At 45.3% G+C, this 21,938-nt stretch overlaps 1 protein-coding gene across 1 annotated transcript in view; it reads right to left on the reverse strand.

Annotated features, from left to right (window-relative positions):
- Positions 1-21,938, reverse strand: part of PNPLA7 (patatin like domain 7, lysophospholipase) — a 90,481-nt gene that overhangs the window by 30,492 nt on the left and 38,051 nt on the right. The window contains exons 20-26 of the mRNA XM_071765713.1: positions 21,381-21,494; positions 14,333-14,393; positions 12,252-12,401; positions 7,672-7,735; positions 7,055-7,223; positions 5,761-5,943; positions 4,802-4,920 (exon numbers count right to left, since the gene is read on the reverse strand). Coding sequence (XP_071621814.1) covers positions 4,802-4,920; positions 5,761-5,943; positions 7,055-7,223; positions 7,672-7,735; positions 12,252-12,401; positions 14,333-14,393; positions 21,381-21,494 — 860 coding nt within the window. The remainder of the gene's footprint in view (positions 1-4,801; positions 4,921-5,760; positions 5,944-7,054; positions 7,224-7,671; positions 7,736-12,251; positions 12,402-14,332; positions 14,394-21,380; positions 21,495-21,938) is intronic.

Below are 21,938 nucleotides of genomic sequence, written 5' to 3' on the forward strand. Positions count from 1 at the left end.
CAAAACCATAGGAACAGGTACTCAAATTCCTTCCCTTCCTCCAGAATGTTCCTCCCCCAGCAGCAAGCTGCCCCTGCAGGAAGGGGGGTGAGGAGTGCAGGCTGACAAATGGAAAGGTCACCAGGATTAACCTCAGGGCTGCTGACCCTCAGCCCTGCCAAATGTCAAAAGGCAGGTTTGGTCTGGTGTACAAAGGGATCACTTGTAAAGAAAGTGAAATGCAGGAAGGACATTTCAGGTATTCAGTGGTTGGCTTTTCCATGACACAAAGCAGATTCTGCCTCTTCTCTATCATTTTGATACGTCCACACTGCAGAATTCTTGCTTCATCACCTCCTCTTGGCCCCTGGCAGACTGCAGACACTGAGCTTCATTCTGACATTTAAAAGAAAGGAAGAAGAATTCTCCAAGTTTCTTTCCTCTTTCAGTTCCTGACACCCTTTGCAATACCAGGATGAGGAATGGGATCCCTGTAGCACTGTGTATTCCTCAAGTCCTGCCTTGCTCCAGCAAAGGGAAGCAGAGTCCTCCTGGGCCATCTCAGGGGGCAGCAAACAACTGGAAATAAAAAACCCATCTGCTGGGGGTTGTCTGACTGTATCAGGGGAACCCCAAGCACCTGCACCATAAAACTTCACCCAGCCTCCCCAGGAGGTTCTGTTCTTGCCAGAGCTTGAACCTCAGGGTTCCACAACCAACACCATCACCTGCACAGCAGGCAAAGAAACTACAGCAAGGGAAGTGCCTTGTCTGCAACCCCTGAGCAAAGTGTCCATCCTGAGGACAGCACTTTGCCAAGGAACCCTTGCTTCTCCCTCAAATTTCAGCTTTTTACTCCTCAGATGTTTGATCACAGCTGGGCTGCCCCACCAACCAGCCTCCTCCAGCCCATGGTGTCCAAACTGGGAGCCCTCACGCTGATGATGCCCAAGCAGACTCCCCAAACTCAAATATTTTCTGTGCAGTCTCTGTCCCAGTGCAGACAAAGCACAAACAAGTTCTTTGTGCCTTGTGGATAAACAGCAGTGCCAAGGGAGCAGAGTCTGCTGGCAGAGACAGTAAGCAAGACTGATGAGCAGGTTTTTACTCAGACTTGCCTAAATAAATTGGAGTTGCAGCCACACATGATGAATGCAGTGACTGTAAAGCTTCCTTGCTTTATTTTTTTTTTTGTGTGGAGTCAGGGATCTTGGAGTCAAACACTGAGGGTGCAGAAGGCAAATCCTGATCTCCTGAGAGCAGAACATCACAAGATCTGCATCAGCCTTTTCATCCCTGGGTAAAGCCACTGAATCAGAAGATAAAACCAACTTTAAGGAGCAGAGAGACCCCCGGCAGCAGCCCCTAAGTGAGCAGGAGGGGGATGGATCTGCACGTTTGTCCTCCTCTAAAAGCAGGGAGTGTGAGCACCCTGCACGTGGCAGGAGAGGCACCAACACCTCCATCACAAGAAGGCACAACTTGCTTCTCCTGAGCTGCTGCTGCTGCTTTTATCCTCCCTTTTATGAGCTGAAAATAAAGAAAAGGCAAAAAGAACGACTTGATGAAAGAGGCCAGGTGCCCAAAATGAAAAAGATGGAGTGAGTCAGAGACAGACCCAGAGACTCAGCAAGGAAGTGCTGGGGAAAAAACAAATCCCTCCTGGACATCTCAAGAGCTGAGGTGAAATAATAACTCTGAGGAGAACACTAAATGGAAAAAGGAGAGAAGATGCCCTGATGAAAAATAGCTACAAATAACCTTCAACAGCAGCTCCTCAGGGGAGGCTTAAAGGCTCTGCCCCAAGGAAAGGGCTGGGATGCTGGACCTGTGGGCATCATCCCAGGAATATTGGGTGGCAACTGCTTGGACCTGAGCAGCAGTGTGCCCAGGTGGAAAGCCAATGGCATCCTGGGCTGGATCAGGAATAGTGTGGCCAGCCAGGAAAAGTCTTATAAGGAGAGGCTAAAGGAGCTGGGGTTGTTTAACCTGGAGAAGAGGAGGCTCAGGGGGGACCTGATCACCCCCCACAAATCCCTTAGGAGGTTGGTGCCAGGGGGGGTCTGGGCTCTGCTCCCAAGCAAGGAGTGACAGCAGAGGACATGGCCTGAAGTGCCCCAGGGGAGGTTGAGGTTGGATTTTGGGAAGCAATTCCTCATGGAGAAGGTGATCAGGCATCGGGATGGAGTCCCCATCCCTGGAGGTGTTTAAGGAAAGGGGATGTGGCACCGAGTGCCAAGGGCTGGGGTCAGGTCAGTGGTGCTCTCAGAGATCTCAGAGAGCTTTTCCAGCCTCAAGAATTCTGTGATTCTGAGACACTGCCTGGTAAAGGTCTCTGTCACCACGGGCTTTTATTCCCAGCTGACTCATTTTGCATTCTTTTAGACAGCAAATCCAAAAAAGGCAACTAACTTCTTTTAACATGAGCTCTTCCCTTCTCCATCAGCAGATCTTACAAGTTTGTAGCCTGTGTGTTACTGCAAATACAGCTTCCTACCAGAACAGCTGAAGAGGAACAGGGCTTCTGTACTGAGTTTCCCCATCACGCTTTTGTGGAACCAAATTCATGCCTAGAATAATGACACAACCAACAACAAATTTGTCACCACAGTTTTGCTTCAGTCCCTCCTCTGAAACTGCAGCACCTGAGTTTTTTCCCAAAGCCCTGGGGATTCCCAGGTATTTCAGTATTAATTAGTTCCTCCCCACAAATTTTAGTTTTCAAACCAGCTTTGCTGAGACAGCCACAGAAAACCAAAGAAAGGGTGGGCTGTGTGGGATGGCTAAGGGTCAGGAGAAGGATTTATGGGAGGGTTAATGCTGCAGGGCTTGATGTGTCCTTATTCTTGCAACTGCATTTCAAAGGTATTATTTTTCTAAATGCAAATTCCCTTTCCTTCCCCTCAAACTCCACAATGTTTCCAACTGAAATTAAGTTAGCACTTAACAAAAGCAAAACACTATAATTTTCAAACTGTATCACTTCAGTTTGTTTTCTTTTTAAAGTCACAAGAGAAGGAAAAACCTTTAGTTCCTCCCAGCCTTTTGTCATGACAAACCACAAAGATAATTACTATTAAGCTGCTCTGGTGAAACCTCCCAAACTGACTGTAACTGGGAAGCCAGACAAACATTCCCAAAATAACAACTAAATAATTGATCTTCCTGGAGTCACAGAACATGATCCCTCCAGCAGAAACACCCAGCACCAGCACCCTGGAGCCCTGAGCTCCCTCTGGGAGATTCCTGCTCCTGGAACCAGGCAGGAGGTTACCTGGGGCAGTACCTTACCCAAACACCAGACTATCAAGAGCCTGTTCAGGGACCTGTCAAGATGTTTGTACCCAGAATGGGCTTTAATTACAGGATGCAATTAGGGACTGAGTCCATAATCCCTTCAAGTTGCCTTGTTAAAAGAGATGAAGACCTAATAAAATCACTTTGACCTGCAAACCTTCTAAAGGCAGATTTTTACAGAGTTCAGAGCAACTTCTTGCTTTCTCTAGAGTCTTAGTTATATTTCCACTTTAAAAAAATATAATATTTTAAAATCCTAATCTTTTGCCAAAGCATACAACTACCTTTCTACTGGAAGCAGAATGCTGACTGATCCACACACCAGTCTGAACCCCCAGAAAAAGCATTTCAGACCATGAAGTAAGGTCTCAAAAAAGGAGAAATCACCATATTTACCCATTCTGCTATTTAATCCTGTCCAAGGCCTCTGTATTGCATGGGTGCAGAAATGAGCAAATGAGTGGCTGATGGGACATGGTCACATTGCTGGAGGAGTGCTGTGCATCCACAAGTCCCAACACAGCAGCAGCACAGAGGTTTGGATTTGTGGAGGAGAACAACACAGGACCCACAAACAGGCTCAGCAGTCCTGCTCTTTCCTTACCTCTGCTCTCGGCAACCAGCGGGTGGTAGCTTGCAAATTAAGTAGTAAACCAAAAAAAAAAAAATTAAATAGTTTGGCAAAAAATTACAGCAATGTTTACAGAAGGAAGAAAGGAGGGGAATGAGCAAAATGTGCTGCCAGAAATACAGAAGTGCACATATTTTAACATGGCACAGGCTTCAGTAGAGACAGAGATAGCAGATAATAAAAAAATAAAACAGGAGTGCTTTGCACTAATCAATTAGAAGCTTCCTGGGTTAGGGCTTCAAGAACATGGTGATGAAGACAGCAAAGAGGGAGTGCTCTTGAGAGAAAGAGCTACCAAATTCCATGTCTGTCTCAACATAAAATGCTCAAAATAAAAATGGATTATAAAGAAAAACATGAGCAGTAATTTATTACCAAAGTTCCTTCGGAACTCAGATGGAATTCTAATAAAGTGTTCAGCACACACCTTGCCCCCATGTCTGCAAAAATGCTCTCTTTCTGGGAAGTAAAGCTGTCAGAAGTGTATGAGTATCTGGGGGGTTGGGTGATGATAAAGAAGAGAACATTGTCCCATTAGAGGACAATTCTTTTTGCAGCTCAAACTTTTAAGAGCTTCGGGGGCCTTTTGAAATATTGCAAACCATTTTCTAATATCAAAATCCATAGGGGGAAAAAAATAGAGTGTAGGCTAATAAAAAGCAAGTGTCATATTTAGTGCCCTGGTCATCTCCTGGTATTAAGCCCAACTTATGAGAGGTCTCAGGAGGTCCCAAGCACTCAGCAGAAACCCAAACCCAAAGGCAGGCAGCGGGTTCAGTTTGTGTAAGAGAAGCAGCTCCTCAGCACTTCCCCCAGAGGCTGCTGGCAGAGCAGTGCTGAGCCCCAGTGCCACGGGTGCTCCAGGAGCTGGCAGGGATGCAGCTCAGGACAAACCTTGCTCCTCCACCTCCCAGCACCAGGGCGATGGCGTTTCCAGTCAGGACCCGAGCCAGGCGGGAGAAGTCGGAGTGGCGGTCGGGAGGCTTCTGGAAGAGGCGCTCGTACATCTCAATCTGCAGGGAGGGACAGAGCAGGGACACTGAGGGCTGCACCACAGCCAAAACCAGCCTGTCCTTCAATGGAAAAGAGGGTGCAGGAACCACCCGAACCCTTCTCCTGATCCCACACATCTGCTTTTACAGTGAGCGGGGAGAACCTCACCCGAGTGCAGGGTTTTCTCGAGAAATATTTCAGTTTCTTGACAAGGATGGGAAGCTCCTGGGAAGCATCCCAAGTCTGCCTCTGCTGTAGCTTCAGTTACAGCAGTACCAGTAATCTGTAACTACAGTTACAGATTCTCAAAAGCGTGTGGATAGAACCAGAGAATCATTTTGGCCAGAAAAGACCTTTTAAGATCGCCCAGTGATAGAACCACAGAGTGCTGGGGGTTGGAAGGGACCTCAAGAGATCCTGGAGTCCAACCCCCTGCCCCAGCAGGACCACTTGGTGGAGGTCACACAGAAATGTGGCCAGATGGGGTTTGAATGTCTTCAGAGAAGGCAACTCCACAGCCTCTCTGGGCAGCCTGCTCCAGCATTCTGCCACCCTCACAGTGAAAAAACTTTGTATGTTTACACAGAACCTCCCAGTCCAACAGTGACCCCAGCACCCTGCAAAACCCTCCCAGTGAAGAGGAACCCACCCCAGTTACAAGCCTAAAACCTTGGGAGTACTGACTGCAGCCCCAGGGAGGCCAGGAGCCCTTATCCCTGTTTCCCAGGGTAACCTGAGGCCAAAGAGATTTGAGGAGGACACCATCCATGTCCCAGCCACCGTGTCACTTCACCTTTGATGTGACCTCCAAGCGAAGCCCTAGAGCTGAGGGGCAGCCAGCAAGGCAGGAAATCTCTTACCAGCTTGGGCAAACTTCTTTTGGAAAAGACTCTGCGTGGGCAGCGGAGGTGAAGGTGAGCAGAGCACCAGCTCCTCATGTTCAGCCATTCCACAGTTCGGGAAGGGAGAGGCCCATCCTCCTTATGGAGCAGGATGAGTTGTTTCTGGGCTCTGACTGCTGTGTTCTCCAGCATCCTCTCCAGCTACAGCACAAGAGACCAAAGGAAGGGGGTATCAGGTGGGTTGTGCCCCAGTGTCAGTTTTACTGGGAGATGCACACACAAAACTCACACACACCCATCTCCTGCCTGTTCCTGCCTGAATTGGCACAACCACACACACAGGACCCCCAAACAAGATGGGTTTAGAGAACTGCTCTATTAGCTGTGGGCTTGCATGGCACAGAGACCTCCAAAATCAGACACCTGACTACTTAAAAATCAATGATTCTCACCCAAAACACAGCCCACTAAATGCAGAGCACAGACACACACTGCTCATGCAAAACGAGATTGCTTCCCAAGCCATACTTAAGCCTGCAGATGTTCAGCATGTTTTTTCTTTTGCTTCCAATCAGATCAATTTTCCCCCTTGAGTTCCTTATTTTTATTTTCTGGTTGTGTTAGGCAGCTGGGAGCCTCACTTTCACTGTGCCTCCTGCCTCCCACACTCAGGCATGGAGAACCAACACCAAGTGAGACACAACAATGCTGCAGATGGTACCAGTCCCAGGCTCCTTGGCAGTCACACTCAGCACTTCACCAGCCTGAAAACCCCACTCGTGGCCTCACTTTTAACTTTCTTGCTGAATTTATGTGCCTGGTCAAATGACTTTCAAGCAACAAAAATATCAAAAATAGAAATAGATAGGAAGGGGGGGAAAAATACAGCTTACAATCCATAATAAAATATATTCAATTATTCATACAATATAATTTAGATCTATTTTTTCCTAGGCACATGCCATGAATTCCATCCAGGTAGAAAAGAACTCGTCTTTCTATCTGGAGATTCTGCAGAGAAATTCTGGACAGAAACACAAAGCTTCAGAGCAATTTGGCTTTTGATTTACCATTGGCCACAACGACTCATTAGAGGAAAAGAAGTTTGGTGAAAATCACTTCTAAATAAAATTTGCCATTCCAGAGGCTCCTCGTTCAGCCCTTTTTCTATTTATAATCCACATTTCTCAGGAATACTGCGCTATTTATGCCTCACTGGGTGTTAAACCCAGGAAAATTCCATGAGTATGGAAGAACCTCCTCTGATCTGGACTGTTGACCCTGCAGACACCCGAGGGAGCCATTCCCACACCTCTCCCACAGTTGGCTCCTGGTCTCCCAGCCCAACGATGAGGATGCAGTCAGCCTGGCGGATGCAGCGCTGGGTCCAGGGGGTGAGGGTGCTGTCAGCCTGGTACAGAACAATCCTGTGGATATCCTCCTGCTGCCCCAGCCAGCTGGTCAGTCGGTACTCGTGGATACTGGGGAGAGAAAAAAAAAACAAACCAAAACGAATTCCAACATTTGTAGCACAGCTCCTGACAGACCAGAGAGAAATCTTCCCTGTCAAGGACAGCTGAAGGGCATCAGACCTGCAACTCTTGCTTGCCCTAAGAACCTGCCCAGATTTCCAGGCTCAGGCTCCTTTATCTCTGTTATTTAAGCCATTAGATATATGCACAGAGCTAACAGCATCCCTCAGGATGAGTTCATAATCCCCACCTGGAGCAATTGAGCTTTTCCAAGTGAGAAGGCAATGATGGAAAAAAAACCAAAACCAACCCACCCACATTCTAACCAAATACTCTTGAAACACTGCTCTCTCAAGCACCTGGATGAGAAAGCTCAGTGTTAGGACACAGGATTTCAATCCCAAGCCCTGTCTATTTATAAAACCATCTGCATTTTCCCCCTGAGCCCCACTGGTACCTATCCAGAGCAGCAGAACCCAGTCTCTGTTTGATGTTGTCACTGGTGAGCAGCAAAGCAGGACCTGGAAGAACAAAAAAAAAAGTTTCCTGTGACCACCTGCAATTCAGCTCCCCAGAAACCCTACTGAGAACACAGCTCTAACAAATGGAGTCCTCTGAACTTGCTTTGAAGATGGTGACAGATCAGGACACTGACTGGAGCTGTCAGAGAGGAGAGAGCTGGCACAAAGTCCTCATAACAATTTTTCACACTTAACTACAGCATCTTCCCATTCTCCATCCCCCCTGAGCTCTGTTATCCCATTACTTTCTGTGCCATTCCTCACTGTGGGATGGCAATTCCTGCTGCAGCTGCACTTTCACAAACACAAGATTCAGAATTCCAGCTACAGAAAGTCCAGGCATTTGGTCTCCAGGACAAAAGCTATTTTGCTGCCCTATTGAAATAAACTCTTTGTTTATCCTGCACTGAGCCAGCTCCCCAGATGGATCCCAGAGAACCCTATAGTGGGACTACCACTTCCTATCCAATACACCCCATACTCTGTAGGGCACAGTCCAGCTCCCTGCCCAGACAGACACAGACACAGCTGGCAACAACACCAGATGAATTTCGGGGCACATCAAGTGTCTTGCAGCCACTTCAGTCCCATTTCCTTATTAGCAATTCCATTCCAGCAGCAGCAACACAAGCCATATGTGCTGGAGGCTGCAGAAAAACTGCAGCTAAATACAAAAAAGCAAAGCAAAGAAAACTTAAGAGGGATTAATCTCGTATGTAAAGAAAATATCATCTGTCTTATCCTGAGAGAGAAATTCACTTTCACAAAATATGAAAGCACAGTTGCTGTGTGTTAATGTTTTCCTAACATCATCCTTCAGTTTTTCATTAATAAAAGAACTGAAATTCATGTAGGAAATAACAAAACACTTAATTATGTGAAGTCTCTCAAGGCATTAATAAAGCAGCATGCCCTAATGTGTTTATCAAAACCCAAGGAACCGTGAAGGAGCAACATGGTAAAAAGGCTGGGATTTCATCCTTCTGTGCTCCAAAAGCAAGAAGCACAAGCACAGGGTCTGGAGCCACCATCCTGACCTGCAGGGCCAACTTCTTGTCCCCCCAAAGCTCAATTCCCCCTGCAAAGGCTTCATTCTCTTGTACCATACTTCACTGTTAGACCTGACAAGAACACAGAAGTCTGATTTTTATCTTTTATTTTCAAACCTCCAAATAATGTTTGCTCTTTGTCACACTGATGAGGAAGGAGGAGCCAACCAAAATATTCCCTGTGCTGAGACCAAAAGATAAAAAGCAAAAGCTGGTGAGAAAGCCAGGAAAAGAGGATGATTTGAAAGCAGAATTTAGTTTCCTCATCTCCCAGTAAAACTTGTGGGAGTTGGCTCCTATGAAAGGCACAAATCCAAAGCAGAGGGAATCAGCTCTTTAGCATCTCCAGACCTGGACTGGTTTGACCTGCCCATCACCCCTGAATTTGTGCTGCCCCTGGAGCTGTCTGCCTGCAGGAACAGAGCCAGTGCTTGGGAGGGAATTCACCACTTGAGTTTTATCATTTTTATCACTGAGAGAGGCTTTGATCTGCTTCCCCATTCAGCCTCACAAACAACAAACTTTGCTGCATGGGATAATGGGCTTCAGAGAGGTCTCCCAGAAGAGGCATTTGGGAGACTCTGTGCTCCAGAGACAGCAAGGGAGGACAGGCAAACTTTGAAAAAGCAGCAAAAGCAGAGCTTTCACTTATCTTCACTAACATGGCACATTTCTCAGCAAAATGGAAATGATGTGCAGTCCAAATATCCTTCCAGGGTGTGTGACTTACAAAGCTTTTTGACAATGGTGGAAGTTTTACAGGCAAACATGAAGAGCCAGGAATGCAAAATGAGCTGGAGAATATCATAAAAATGTCAAGTAAGGGACTAAGGATGAGGATGGGACAGCAGGTTCCACCTCAGCACTTCCCTGTTACCTGCCTGCACCCCAAGATCCAGGGACATCAGCAAAGGGGCCTGGAGTGACCACACTGCCCTGTCCTTTGGGGGACACAGGTCCTGAGGGGAAACCAGCAAACCCAGTTCCCCCAGTCAGCCACAGCACCTTGGTACAGGGCTTTGTAGAGCTGGAGTGCAGCTTTGCATCACTCAAGGTGACGGATGCTGCACCCACAGAGACTCTGACTGGGGACAACACATCCCCATCAAGCTCCAAGAGAGAGCCCTGGGGAGGTGAACTGAGAAATCATGGAAGGATTTTCCAAATTCTTTCTTCTATTTTGAAAAGCAGCAGTGAGCAGTACCTGACACAGACACATGGATGGACAGACGTGGCTGTGCTGGCTCACACCAGACCCTTCCCCACCCCCAGCACAGCCCCTGGTGATGCTTCCAACCAAATCAGCTCTGTTTGGCTTCAGAAATAACAACCATCTGCTCTACACTTCCAATTTCTACCAATTATTCAGCATTAAATAACCCTCCATTAATGTGATCAAGAACACCAGCATATGTGTTCTCAAGTGCATAAAAAAGAATGACCAAAAAGTGTTATTTCACTCAACTGCTGAGAGCAACCAAGTTATAAAAACCATTCTCAAGTACCCCTCCAACAGCCACACCAGCAGGCAGGAACCCCAGACTGGTTTGGGTGGGAAGGGGCCTTCTAGATCACCCATGGGCAGGGACCCCTCTCACATTTACATAATCCCAGTCACCCCATCACCTCCACCCCAGACATCAGCCTGGTTCCAGCCAGCACCCATCAGGGACTGCCCTCTCTCAGTAGGATCAGATATGGGGTGATTAGCTCCAAATTAAGAGTATAACAGAGGTGAAATGAGGTGACCTCAAATATTGATTCTAAACCCAACAGTGCCCCTCTGGCTGCAACCAGCAGGTTGCTGGGGAAGAGCATCAGAGCAAGGACTTAATGACACCCTCAGGTCATTAATGTGACTTTTAGTAGCCCTCAGGAGATTTTTCCTTCACTGAATTTGCTGAGATTCTGACTCCCAGGTTTTAGATGCTTTAGGCAAGAGAATGCAGCAGTCTTACCCCCAGGCCTGGAGGATCAGGATTCCTGGGGAATCCTCATGGAGCATCTAAATTACTTCTCCAGAGCAGCCTTTTTTCTGTCGAGAACTACAAGCTCATAAAAGAGAAGTGAGGACTAAAAAACCAACACTGGCAAATATCAGACTCTATTTCATTTTATCTTTTCAGCATCTAAGGCACTCAAGGAATGGCTGGGCAGCCCTTCAGCAAGACTTCCAAATCCTGCCCCAGTAAGCAAACACGAGTAACACAAGAGAGACATAACTCTTCCTTTCTTTCCAAAGATGAGCATGGTGCTCACTTTTGTAATTTTTTTCCCCCCTAGCACCAATTTCCTAAGATACAAAGGAGTGGGAATGCAGTTATCCCAGTTATAAGTCTAATAAAACATGGTCAAAAAGTTGCCCAGAGAAAACAGAGGCCCAGAGGTCAAGGACTGCTCTCTGATGGTCAGAAATGGTTGTAATTCCACCTCACCTGGAAAATATACTTACACAAAAAGATATTGTCTGGTATAAAATGGCAGAAAAAAATATTAATACACCAAACTTAACTGCCTGAAATTCATCAAATAAGAATTTGTATTTGGCCTAATAATGGTCCACAAAATTCTGTGTCAACAAGAGAGAGCTGAGAGATGAATTTGATGCCTCAGTGCCTGATCTCACCCAGCAAAAGCACCAAGATGTGGCAGAATCCAGATGTCACATTAAACACTTCACTTTTAAATCTAATCTGGGTGTAAAGGAGACAGAACTAAAATGAAAAGCTCCAATAAATTAGTGATAAGGATACTTCAAGTGAGCTTTCCAATACACGATGCATTTTTAGAAATTAAAAGAAAGCTTCTATTTAAATGGCAGAAAGGAAGGAGAGAGATACATATCCTGGATTTGAATCCCTCTCTACTTCAGTCTGAAATTATACATAATCAGAATTTGCACAGCCATGTGGTAGCATTTAGCTGGTCTTGGTAAAAGGACAAAAAAAATAGTCAGGCAAATACTTGTAAAAAATCTGTATAGTGCAGGAGCTTTGTGATGAGATGCTCTGAGCTCTACCAGGATTAGGGGAAAAAATGTCAACAACAACAACAGACATCCCAAACCTTCATCAGAACTCATCAGCATGGTTATCCTCACCTCAAACTCTTCACAGCAGTAAAACTTTCCCACCTCCATTTCACTCCAGTTCAGAAGTGGAAAACTCTTTCCCTTTCACATCCCAGCCCAGCAGCCAAAGCAGAGAGGAAGCAGTGATGGAGCCTCTGGCTCACCCTGCAGGACTTCTCTGCTCCCTCCTCAAATGTGAACCCAGCTGTTAAATGGAAACATCTGACTATTTATAATTAAACAAAAAGCTTCTTCTAGAAAAACCAAAAGGAGACAATAAAAATGTACCAGTAGCAGCAAATCTACATAGAGAAAGCTCTTATTTTCAGAATTAGGAAGACTGAAAGAGACTTGCAGCATTCTGTCCCGTGGGGCAGCCCAGGTGAACACTTCTTACCCACAGCACTGAGGGCATGTTTGAGCTCCAGAGTGAAGGCTGTGAGTGGCACCTCCTCTGACACTGGCATTATTGCCACCGTGGAGAGATTGCTGGCAGGATTCCCAGCATCCCACTTGCTGCTCGAGCTGTGCAATCCAAGGGGATGACCTGTCCAAAAAGAGAAAAAAAAAACAAAAAAAACCAAACACACCATCAGCCAACCTGGAATGCTTGGTGTCATCTCATTGTTTTCAAGGAAAAGGACAGGGTCACAGAATTGCTTAACCCAAGATAAATTTAACTCCTTCCATATCCTATAAAAGGGAAGAGTTCCCACCTATTTCATTTGTAAGAGGATGAAGGCCAATTCTCATCATTCTTGGCTGCTGACAGCACGTGGGGGTAAAATCAGGCAACAACCAAAATATCTGGATGTCAGGAGCAGGTTAAATACAATGTGCATTTACCTGACCTCTTAAGATAAAAAGGCACCTTCAGCAGCCATGACTTTGGAACAGGTTTTAGCCCACAGGAGGAATTAGCTTAACTAAAAGAAAAATCCTGTCGTAGGTACCAAAATATTTAAAAAATTAACATCCTGTTTTTATGGTATTCCTGATCAAGAAAATAAATACCTCCTTTTAACAAAGTTCCTGTAGGCAATGTGCATATCCCCCTATTCCTACATCTCTTTAAAATTCTGTAACAGGGAGCTTTACAGATATGTGCTTAGAAGTTTTAAATAAAATATGGAATCTCTGGAATAACTGTGGGAAGATCTCAAACACAACACAGTGAGCTGGGTAAGGACAACAAGGACAGGCAGAGGGAAGGAGTTGTTGGCAGATCATGAAGCTAAAATCTTCCAGGAGAGCTTAGAACAGGAAAAGGCCAATGGTATGGGGTGTTCTGCAAACTGCTGCTTTTACTTTGGTATTATTTCTTCTCTCTCTTTAACTCAGCCTCCTCAGACAATCCCACCTTGCTGCTAAATAAAACCTATCACCTCAGTACATGGCAAACTTATTGTGATCCAAGTTAAGATTTAATGTCCTGCTTGTCCCATTCCACCCAGCAAAGGCCCCAGTGCACCATTAAGATGAATTCTTGAGGTGGACACAGGAATACTTCATATACCACAAAAAAAACCATCCCAAGTCTATATGGAAGATCAACACTACCCTGCAGGACACACAGAAATATCAAACAAGCTTTTTTTCACATATCTTCAGCAACTGAGTCATTCAAGGCTCTTAAAACAGCTCTGCACAGAACATTTAGCAGGTTTTGCCACTCTTTTTGGATATCTTCAAGAAGATGTGTGGGTTCAAACAAGTCACACATCACGCTCAACTCCTTCAGCTCCCCCAGTCCTCACAACTTCAAGGGCAATCCTCTGAGTTCCCACTCCTGTCCCTGATTTTCCTCCCCTTTTCCCCAGATCCCACCCTGCCCTATTCCCAGTGGAGACCTCAGCACCCACAGACGTCCCAGTACAACCAGCACTGGAGGTTCCAACTCAACTGCCCACAGAAAGCAAGGGAAGAAAGAGGGGAAATCAAGATTCCTTCCCCAATACTGCTCCAAAATATGGGAATTTGACACCTTGTTTCCAAGGTCTCCCTGGAATATTGCAAAACCAGCCAGAAAAGTCATTTAAAAACCCAACCAAAGAAAAACCAAGTGATCCCCAGAGAACAGGACCCCACAAGACCCTTCAGTAGTTCCTGTCCATCTGCTTTCTTCTAAAAGCTACCCAAGAATATTTGGGATATTTGCACATACTCAGCAGTGCTTTTCCTGCTGGATTGCAAATCCTTCCATTCCCACAGTTAATTAACCTTGTCCCACCAAAACAAACAAACAAACAAAACCCAAAAAAACCCTACCAAAAAACAAACAAAGAAAAAACCCAAACCCAACTTGTACACACACACACATATATAGCACAAAACCACCCTTCCCTTCTGACAACAGCTAAAATCTTGAGTGACAAATTCTCCTTTCAGGATGTGCTTTCTCTTTCCAGATTTCAGGCTGTAATTCCAGCTCCCAGGAAGCAGCAGCATCAATGGGAGCAGTGCAGGAATGATTCTTACCTCCCTGCTGAAGACTGCCAAGAATCTTCTCCCCCAGCAAGTGAATAAGTCTAGTCACAACCTGGCAATGGGAGAGAAAGAAAGAAGAGAAGAAACAAACATTCAGGCAGAATGTACTCAAAATAGCACACTGAAACAGCTACTTTTAAACTTTTGTAAGATATTATCTCAAGCTGAACCACCCACTGACAAGGGGTTTTTTAACCACAGCTTCTTTCCTGGCTGTAACATCTGGTGACAGATCATTTGTCTTGATTTCCTTTACCTGTTTTGCCCTAACCTATAAAACAAGAAAAGAAAGCAAGCAAAAAAAAAGAGCAAACACAGTATTTGCTGTACTCTGGGAACAAAAGAAGAAGAAAAAAAACCCCACACCACAGTTCTGTAGGTACTGAAGGCAAAAGGCTCAAGCCTGTCCTCAGATCCCCCCCCACAATCTCACTTCCACCTGACCCCTGGTCAATCAGTGCTCACAGTGACCAAATTCAAGACATCTTGAAAAAAAGAGAGAAATACACACTCCAGACTCCTGCAGAACAACCTAAGACATATTTTTCCCCCCCTCAAATCACAGAGGGAATTCTTCATCAGAATTATGGGACTAATTGCCCTTGCTAAGGGAGATAACCTGGAGAGCATCCCCCATCCCCAGCTCCCTGACCCCCTGTGTCTACACACCAGGACTTGCCCTGAGCAGCTCTGGAGGGTGTTACCAATGTTTTACATTTCTGAACCACTTCAAACATCACAATATTAATTACTCCCTAAAACAGTCTCCTAATGTATAACTTTTTCTGCTTTACAGACAGCTGAGGAAGGCTCCAGCTAAGTCAAAGTCCAAGGCTAATGACAGAGCTAAGAATAGAACAGATTGGTCTCGTTTTCCAGTTGGCTGCTCCTATTACCAGGAAATATTATTTGCCTCGTTTGCTAGAGCAAACCTTACAGCCTTGGTACGTATGGATATGGAAAAATTATTTCCCTGGTGGCTTTGTAAGACAAGGAAATTGCTCACCAGAAGGGGATGAGTCACTGCTGCAGTCATGGCAACGTTGAAGGAACAGCAGTTTGGGATCTGAGCTGAGAACTGGCCTGAAATTTCCTTGGAGTTTCATATTACATATGAATTTTTTTTTAATTTTAATTTTTTTCCCCACAAAAAGGCAATGTTTTCCTTTAAAAGAGATTTGCCCATCTGTCTGAGGGTGAAGTCAATACAAATCACATCTCTCCATGAAAAACAGACCCAAGCTCCAGTGGTTCACCTGCCTCCTGTCACCTTGCAGGGCAGCCAGAGCAGCTCTCACCAAATTCATTTCAACTGGAGAGAGCAAGCAAAAAAAACCAACAAACCCAACAGAAAAAAAAAAAAAAAAAAAAAAAATCACCCTTTAGGTTTCCCAACCCCTCTGTTCTAACATGCCCAGTACCATGGGCCAGGAAGGAGCAGAATGCCCCAAGGGATTATGACATGGAAGCCAGGGGACTCAGGAGAGGAGCTGGAGGGAACTGGTGGGGTCTGGTGAAGCCTGGGGAGCAGAGGAGGAGGAGGAGGAAGCAGAGATGGGCTGGGAGATCTCAAACATTTCCCTGTTGAAGGGAAACAGCTCTTTGAAGAGTTCATGGAGGTGATGGAGGCAGCAGAGGGGGTTTGGGCAGGGGGTACCTGGGCAGTGATTCCCAGGCTACCTATGGAGCTGGATGTCAGCAGGAAAAGCTCTGGGAATTGGCACTGAGGGTTGAAGGCTTGAACTCTGACAACACTGCTGGGAAAAAAATGGATTGACTTGGAAAAAAACCAACAAGTTTCTAATGCTCTGGAGGTACCTCCAGCCCTGGCCAGGCTCTGCTCTTCTACGAGCAGGCAAAAGCCCCCCCCATGGAGCAAACTCCAAGGTTTCCCAAGCACGGTGCCAGCACAGCACTTCCCAGACATCTGCAGATGCCAAAGTGTCTCATTCCCATGGAGTCACCAGCACCTGGGGCTACACAGCCCTCCCAGCTCAGTGGGAAGTGTCTGGAGCTCTCAGCACATCCCAGGTCTCAGTCTCTCCATCCAGCCCACCCTGCAGACCCCCACCCACAGCTCAGCTGCTGGCACAGACCCTGGGGGTTTGGGCTTAAGGTCTGGAGAAAAATCTGCTCTGCAGAAAAGCAGGAATTGGAGCCCAGGCTTCTCCAGGAACAGCCGGAGGTTTCTAAATTAGGCAATCACCACAGAATCATGGAATTTTCAGGGTTGGAAGGGACCTGTAAGACCCCCCAGTTCCAGCCAGACACCTCCCACCAGCTCAGGTTGCTCAGAACCCCATCCAGCCTGGCCTTAAAAACTTCCAGGGATGGATGGGGCTCCCACCACCTCCCTGGACAACCTGTGCCAGGGTCTCAGCACCCTCATGGGGAAGAACTTCCTAACTTCCAACCTAAATCTTTCCTCCTCTAGTTTGTATCCATTCCCCCATGTCCTATCACTCCCTGACATGCTAAAAAGTAGAAGTGAGCCAGGTTGGATCCTGTTCAACCACCAGACATACAGCCCCACAAATCTGACTCTTTTTTTCCTCCAAGGCTGCTCAGATCCTCTCCAGAGGCTCCTCTGCCATCACGCAGCTCCACAAGATCAGTGCTCTGAGAGTGGCTGCAGGTGAGCTGAGGACTTTTCTCCAGTGACTTTGAAGTTTAGAAATAAGACACCTCATAGTTAAACCTGTAAAACTTCAAATCAGCCACCCAAGAGGCCACCTTTACATTAAATATGTGGAATTACAATTTCTTGGTGCTTTCCCAGCAGGGCATTGTACACTTCTCACATATATTTAGTTAAAGGACACATAAAAGGGCTTTCTGCCACACTGATGTGAAGAAGCTAGAATAGAACCAGGGCTTTCTATTCTACAAATTAAAGGCAACTGGGGTAAAATAGTAACAAGAGCCATTTTATCTCTACAAATTCAGGGAACAGCAGGTTCATTTCTGTGCAGCTCTTTCCAGGAGCTGAGGTTTTTCTCCCCCAGCTTTCTTAGGGGTTATTTTGAGAGACAAGGGAGGAGGAGAGGTAACTCAGATCATCAACTTCAATCAAACCCTGGAGTCCTGAAGCTTCCCATGGCCCCAGATCAGACAAATCAGAGCCCAGATCAGGGAGCTTGGCAAGGGCCCCGAATCAAAACTTCCAATGGGTCAAGAACCCCCGTGACAAAGCGAATTCCTGGCACCTCCACAACCCCTGCTACAGCCCACAGAGGAACTGAAGCTTTCTCCTGGGGCTGTTTGAGCTCCTGGCACTCAGGATCAATTGTGTCTTGAAGAAAATTGTCAGTCTGGCATCACTGCTGTGACTGAGCACGGCTCCTGCCTGCCGCACGTGGCAAGTGGGTTTCTTCCCCCTTTTTCACCTTTGCTTCTCCTACAGGGAAGGAAAACTTCTTTTACTGGGCCATGAGAACACACACAGACAAATCCAGAAGTGTGGCCTCTCCTGAGCTATACTCCAGTGCCACAGTGAGCTGGAATAATGTGACACACACAGTAGCAGTGTCTTTGGAAAAGAGGGCACGGGCTGGAGCTCACCTCGTGTGGCAAAAAACCCCCAGGAAGGCTCCAGCCACTTCAGAAAAGCTCTGATTAAAATATCCATACAATGGCAGGACCCAGTGTTCATGAATATTTTTAAAGGACAGATTTAGTGAATTAAAAGAAAGATGCAGAAAACCTCTGTATTGTCTGCTGTGCACTGAACCCCTCCTCAGCTCCTGAACAGTTTCCATCAGCTCCCCAGGTCTAAGTTTGAAGTCAGAATCATAAAAACCATCTCAGCTGCTCAGTAGAGGCAAAGATAACCTGTGAAATGCAATCCAAGTTCCCCACTGATGTCAGAACATCTCTGTAATCTGTTCACAACTTCTGGGCTCTTGCTGCTGCTTCGAAACCGCTTTGTGGTGCCAAAAAATCCTGTGAGCTGATTCCCTGTCCTACTTCTCAGAACTGAAGGCAGTGATGGAAATAGAAAGAACCAATTTCCTTGCACACTCCTGCAACTCTGAAAAGCTTCAGGCAGCATCCAGCACCAAGGCAAATGCCAATGGCTCTGCTGGAGCTGTGGCCCTCAGGCACGGGTCCCAAGAAAACAAAAGTTTTGCTCTGTGGACCACCTTCAACTGGGAATGTCTAAGATCCCAAATCCACAGTGAACTCAAGCTTTGGATGCTTTCCTGAGAAGCTAGAAGCTGTAGATTTGTTTTCTGCAGACTGAGCAGGATCTAGAAGTCAACATCAGTCATTTCTGGGCAGAAGCTCTGAAATTCTGGCTGTTATTTATAACTGAGATGAGATGCCCATGCTCACCCATCCCTTTATCCCTCACAATAACAGCAGCTTGGGTCACCCCAAGGACCCCAGGCCACCAGTATCCTGTCTCCAACAGGACCAAAGCAGGTGCCCACAGGAGAAGACAAAACAAGGAAAAGCATCCAGTGCTTCCCTGAGCATCAGCTGTGCCATTTTTCCTGATTGTACATCCCAGCTCCCAGAAATTCTGTGTACAGATCACTGTGCTAGAGCAACAGGGGAGAAAACAGGACAGAGAATTCACCTGATCCATCCCTCTGCTCAGCACTAAACATCACCTCAAACATAACTTCTGAAGAGGTTGTAAGAACAAGCAACAACCTTTTAGCCCTTCTAGGGAGCAGAATCAGCTTTGTCCTCCTATCCAACTCCTGCAATTTCAGTAGACTTCCACTTGCTTTATCCCAACATGCCATGTAGCTTCTGCCCTTTTCACAAAAAAACAAAAAACAAAAAACAACCTCTGTACATTTGTAAATAGTCAAAGGTCATCTCTTAACCTTTTAGTCTTTTTTGCCTTTATAGTTCAATATTTATAGACACCAGGTACCCTCCTCCTTGTCCTCTGGAGTCTCTTTATTTGGCCTGCCTCCTCCTCAGATGTGCTCTGACAGCCTGGTACTGAACCTTTTCCAGCATCATGAAGAGCACAAGGATTCCTTCACTCCCAAACCATTCTGCTAACATATTTATACCTTTTTGTAACTGAGGACATTGTTCAGGCGTGGACAACTTTTGATCCTTTACTGCCTAGATTTTTGCTAAGAAATGACTGCCCAGACCCTTTTCTCTGTATGCAATTTATTAGTTTTCAGCTCAAAACCTTCATTATCCTCCTTTAAATTTCTATTTGTATGTTCTGCCTGACTTCAAACTTTCCACCCTGTTGTTTTCCTCCATCAAGTCCCTCTCACTTCTGTCCTCTTCCCTCTCTTATCTGATGGACCTAACAGACAAAAAGAAAAGACACAAGAACTTTGAGATCATATTAAAAATATTGTATATTAGGTTCTTAAGACAGTCTGAAGGCATTAACTGCATAAATCACCTACTTGAAGCCTACCTTACATTCCTCTAATGCTTGTTCTAAAATAATCCAAGAGTAAAAATGTAAGCTGTCACATTTTTATACCAGTTTAACATCTATTTCAAATTTTGAGATCTCAAACAGCAGCAAGGATGTGTTTTCTAACAACCTTTTTTCGCAGCACATTTCCTTTAAAAAAAAATTAAAACTATCTATTTTAGCATTTTGTTTCCATGTAACTAATTAATCAAACTATATGCAAGTCCAGATAAAAGTAATGCAGCATTCAAAAAGCTGAGGGGTTTGAGGAGGACATGCAGCAGTCTTCAGACATGGAAAGACATGTGAATTCCATTGCAAATAAATGTTTTGAATTGTGCTATAAATGTTACACTCAAGCTCAAATGGAACTGCAAAGCTTAAAGATTTGCATCTCCACAGAGGGCACTTTTTAGGGGAAAACAATTCTGTCATCTGGGAGAACAGGGGAAAGGAAGAGAGCCAAGAGAGACCCTGAAACCAACTCCTGCATCAGACAAAAAAGCAGAATTAGAACAATTAGCACAATATTTAAAAGGGGGTGGTGCTGCCAGTACCCAGCTTGAACTTGGTCTTGTTTCTGCCAGTTCAGAATCTAGGTAGGAAATCAGAATCATACAACTATTCCAGAGCAGGACTGCCTTAACAACCCACAACAGAAGTTCCAAAGCACTTAAGCAAAAATAATGCTTGCAGGGACATCAGGAGGATTGTTTTTTCATTGATATCACTTCCAAACACTTGCTGCAATTAGGAAATTCTCCTAGCAATAACACAGACAAAACCCCCACAGTTACTGTAACACAAGAAGGCATGAATATAGGCTTTATATTTTACAAGCTAAAAAAAAAAAAAAATAATCAAATTATTATGAGTCCTAGGATAGCAAAAGAATACAAGCATTTTAATTACATTTATTACTTTTGCAGGTTTTTTAAAAATAAGTTTTAAAAGACAGCAAAAAGGGAAATCAGAAATAATTTGAAGTAATAGCATTAAAGAACTGCCTTTGAGGCCAGTGTAATGATTTAGTGCTTAGTATTATGTCCCTGATGCACTTAGGGACAAAAGAATTAAATTTCAAGTCCGACAGTCTCCAGATTTGCAGGAGAGAGGTAGAATGTCAAGTGAATTAAGGAAGATGGATGAGTTGATGGGTTCAAAGGGAGCAATCACAGTCTTCAGGACACAGACAGAATGAGGACTGACAGCCCAAAATGCAAGGAAGATGAAAACCAACCCCCAGCTATCAATACTTGGGAAATAAAGGCACATCATAAGCAAGAGTCAACTTGGAGCCTCGCTGAGCAAGACAACTGTATAATACCCTTTTAAAGGGATTTCAGAAGTCAAACTTTCATTTACTAACAGCAACACTGAGTGGTATCCACTTGGCTAAATATGCATGTCCTGCACTTGGCATTAATTAATTTCTCCCATGAACACAAACCAGCCCTGCTAGGACTGATGGGAAGGAACAGAAGCAGTGGAAGCCTGGTACAGATCAGACCAGGCAGACAAAAAGGATAAAAGGATTCCTCAGTAGGCACCAATCATACAAAAAGAAACCAAAGGACTCGGTGGTAACGGGGAGTTTGGAGATGGACAGAAAATAAATGTTTCTGATTTCCTTACCTGGGGGAACTTGCGTTTGATGGATGTCAGGGCTCCCTCTGGGAGCTTGGCAAGTTCAGAATCCCTCACTGCATGCACTGTGGTGGCTCGAGGCTGGTGAGTTAATGCCTCCACCTGAAAGAGGACACAGCCAGAACTCACAACATGTTGCAAAAAAACCAAACGTCAGGATGGAGAAATGGAACAATTCCCAAGAGCCAGCCTGTCCCAGCTGCTGCTCACACCCCCAGGACAGAACTTGCTCCCCAGGGGCAATGCCAGGGGTGGTTAACTCAGGGCACATCCATCTGCAACAAGTATGAGCTGTTCCATACCATGGAAGTGTGACTATTCCATACCATGGAAGTGTGACTATTCCATACCATGGAAGTGTGACTGTTCCATCCCAAACTCTCAGCACAGTCTCTGCTGTTGGAAAGGGATGGCCAGAGGCACATGGTTCACTCCTTGCAATATTTATGTATTTTTATTTATATATTTTCATACATATTTATATCTTTTTTTTTCTTTTAATATCAATTGTATTTTTAACACATCTTTTCACTGATTTCAACTGTG

Source organism: Heliangelus exortis, chromosome 22 (genome assembly GCF_036169615.1).
Source record: "Heliangelus exortis chromosome 22, bHelExo1.hap1, whole genome shotgun sequence".
Taxonomy (NCBI): Eukaryota; Metazoa; Chordata; class Aves; order Apodiformes; family Trochilidae; genus Heliangelus; species Heliangelus exortis.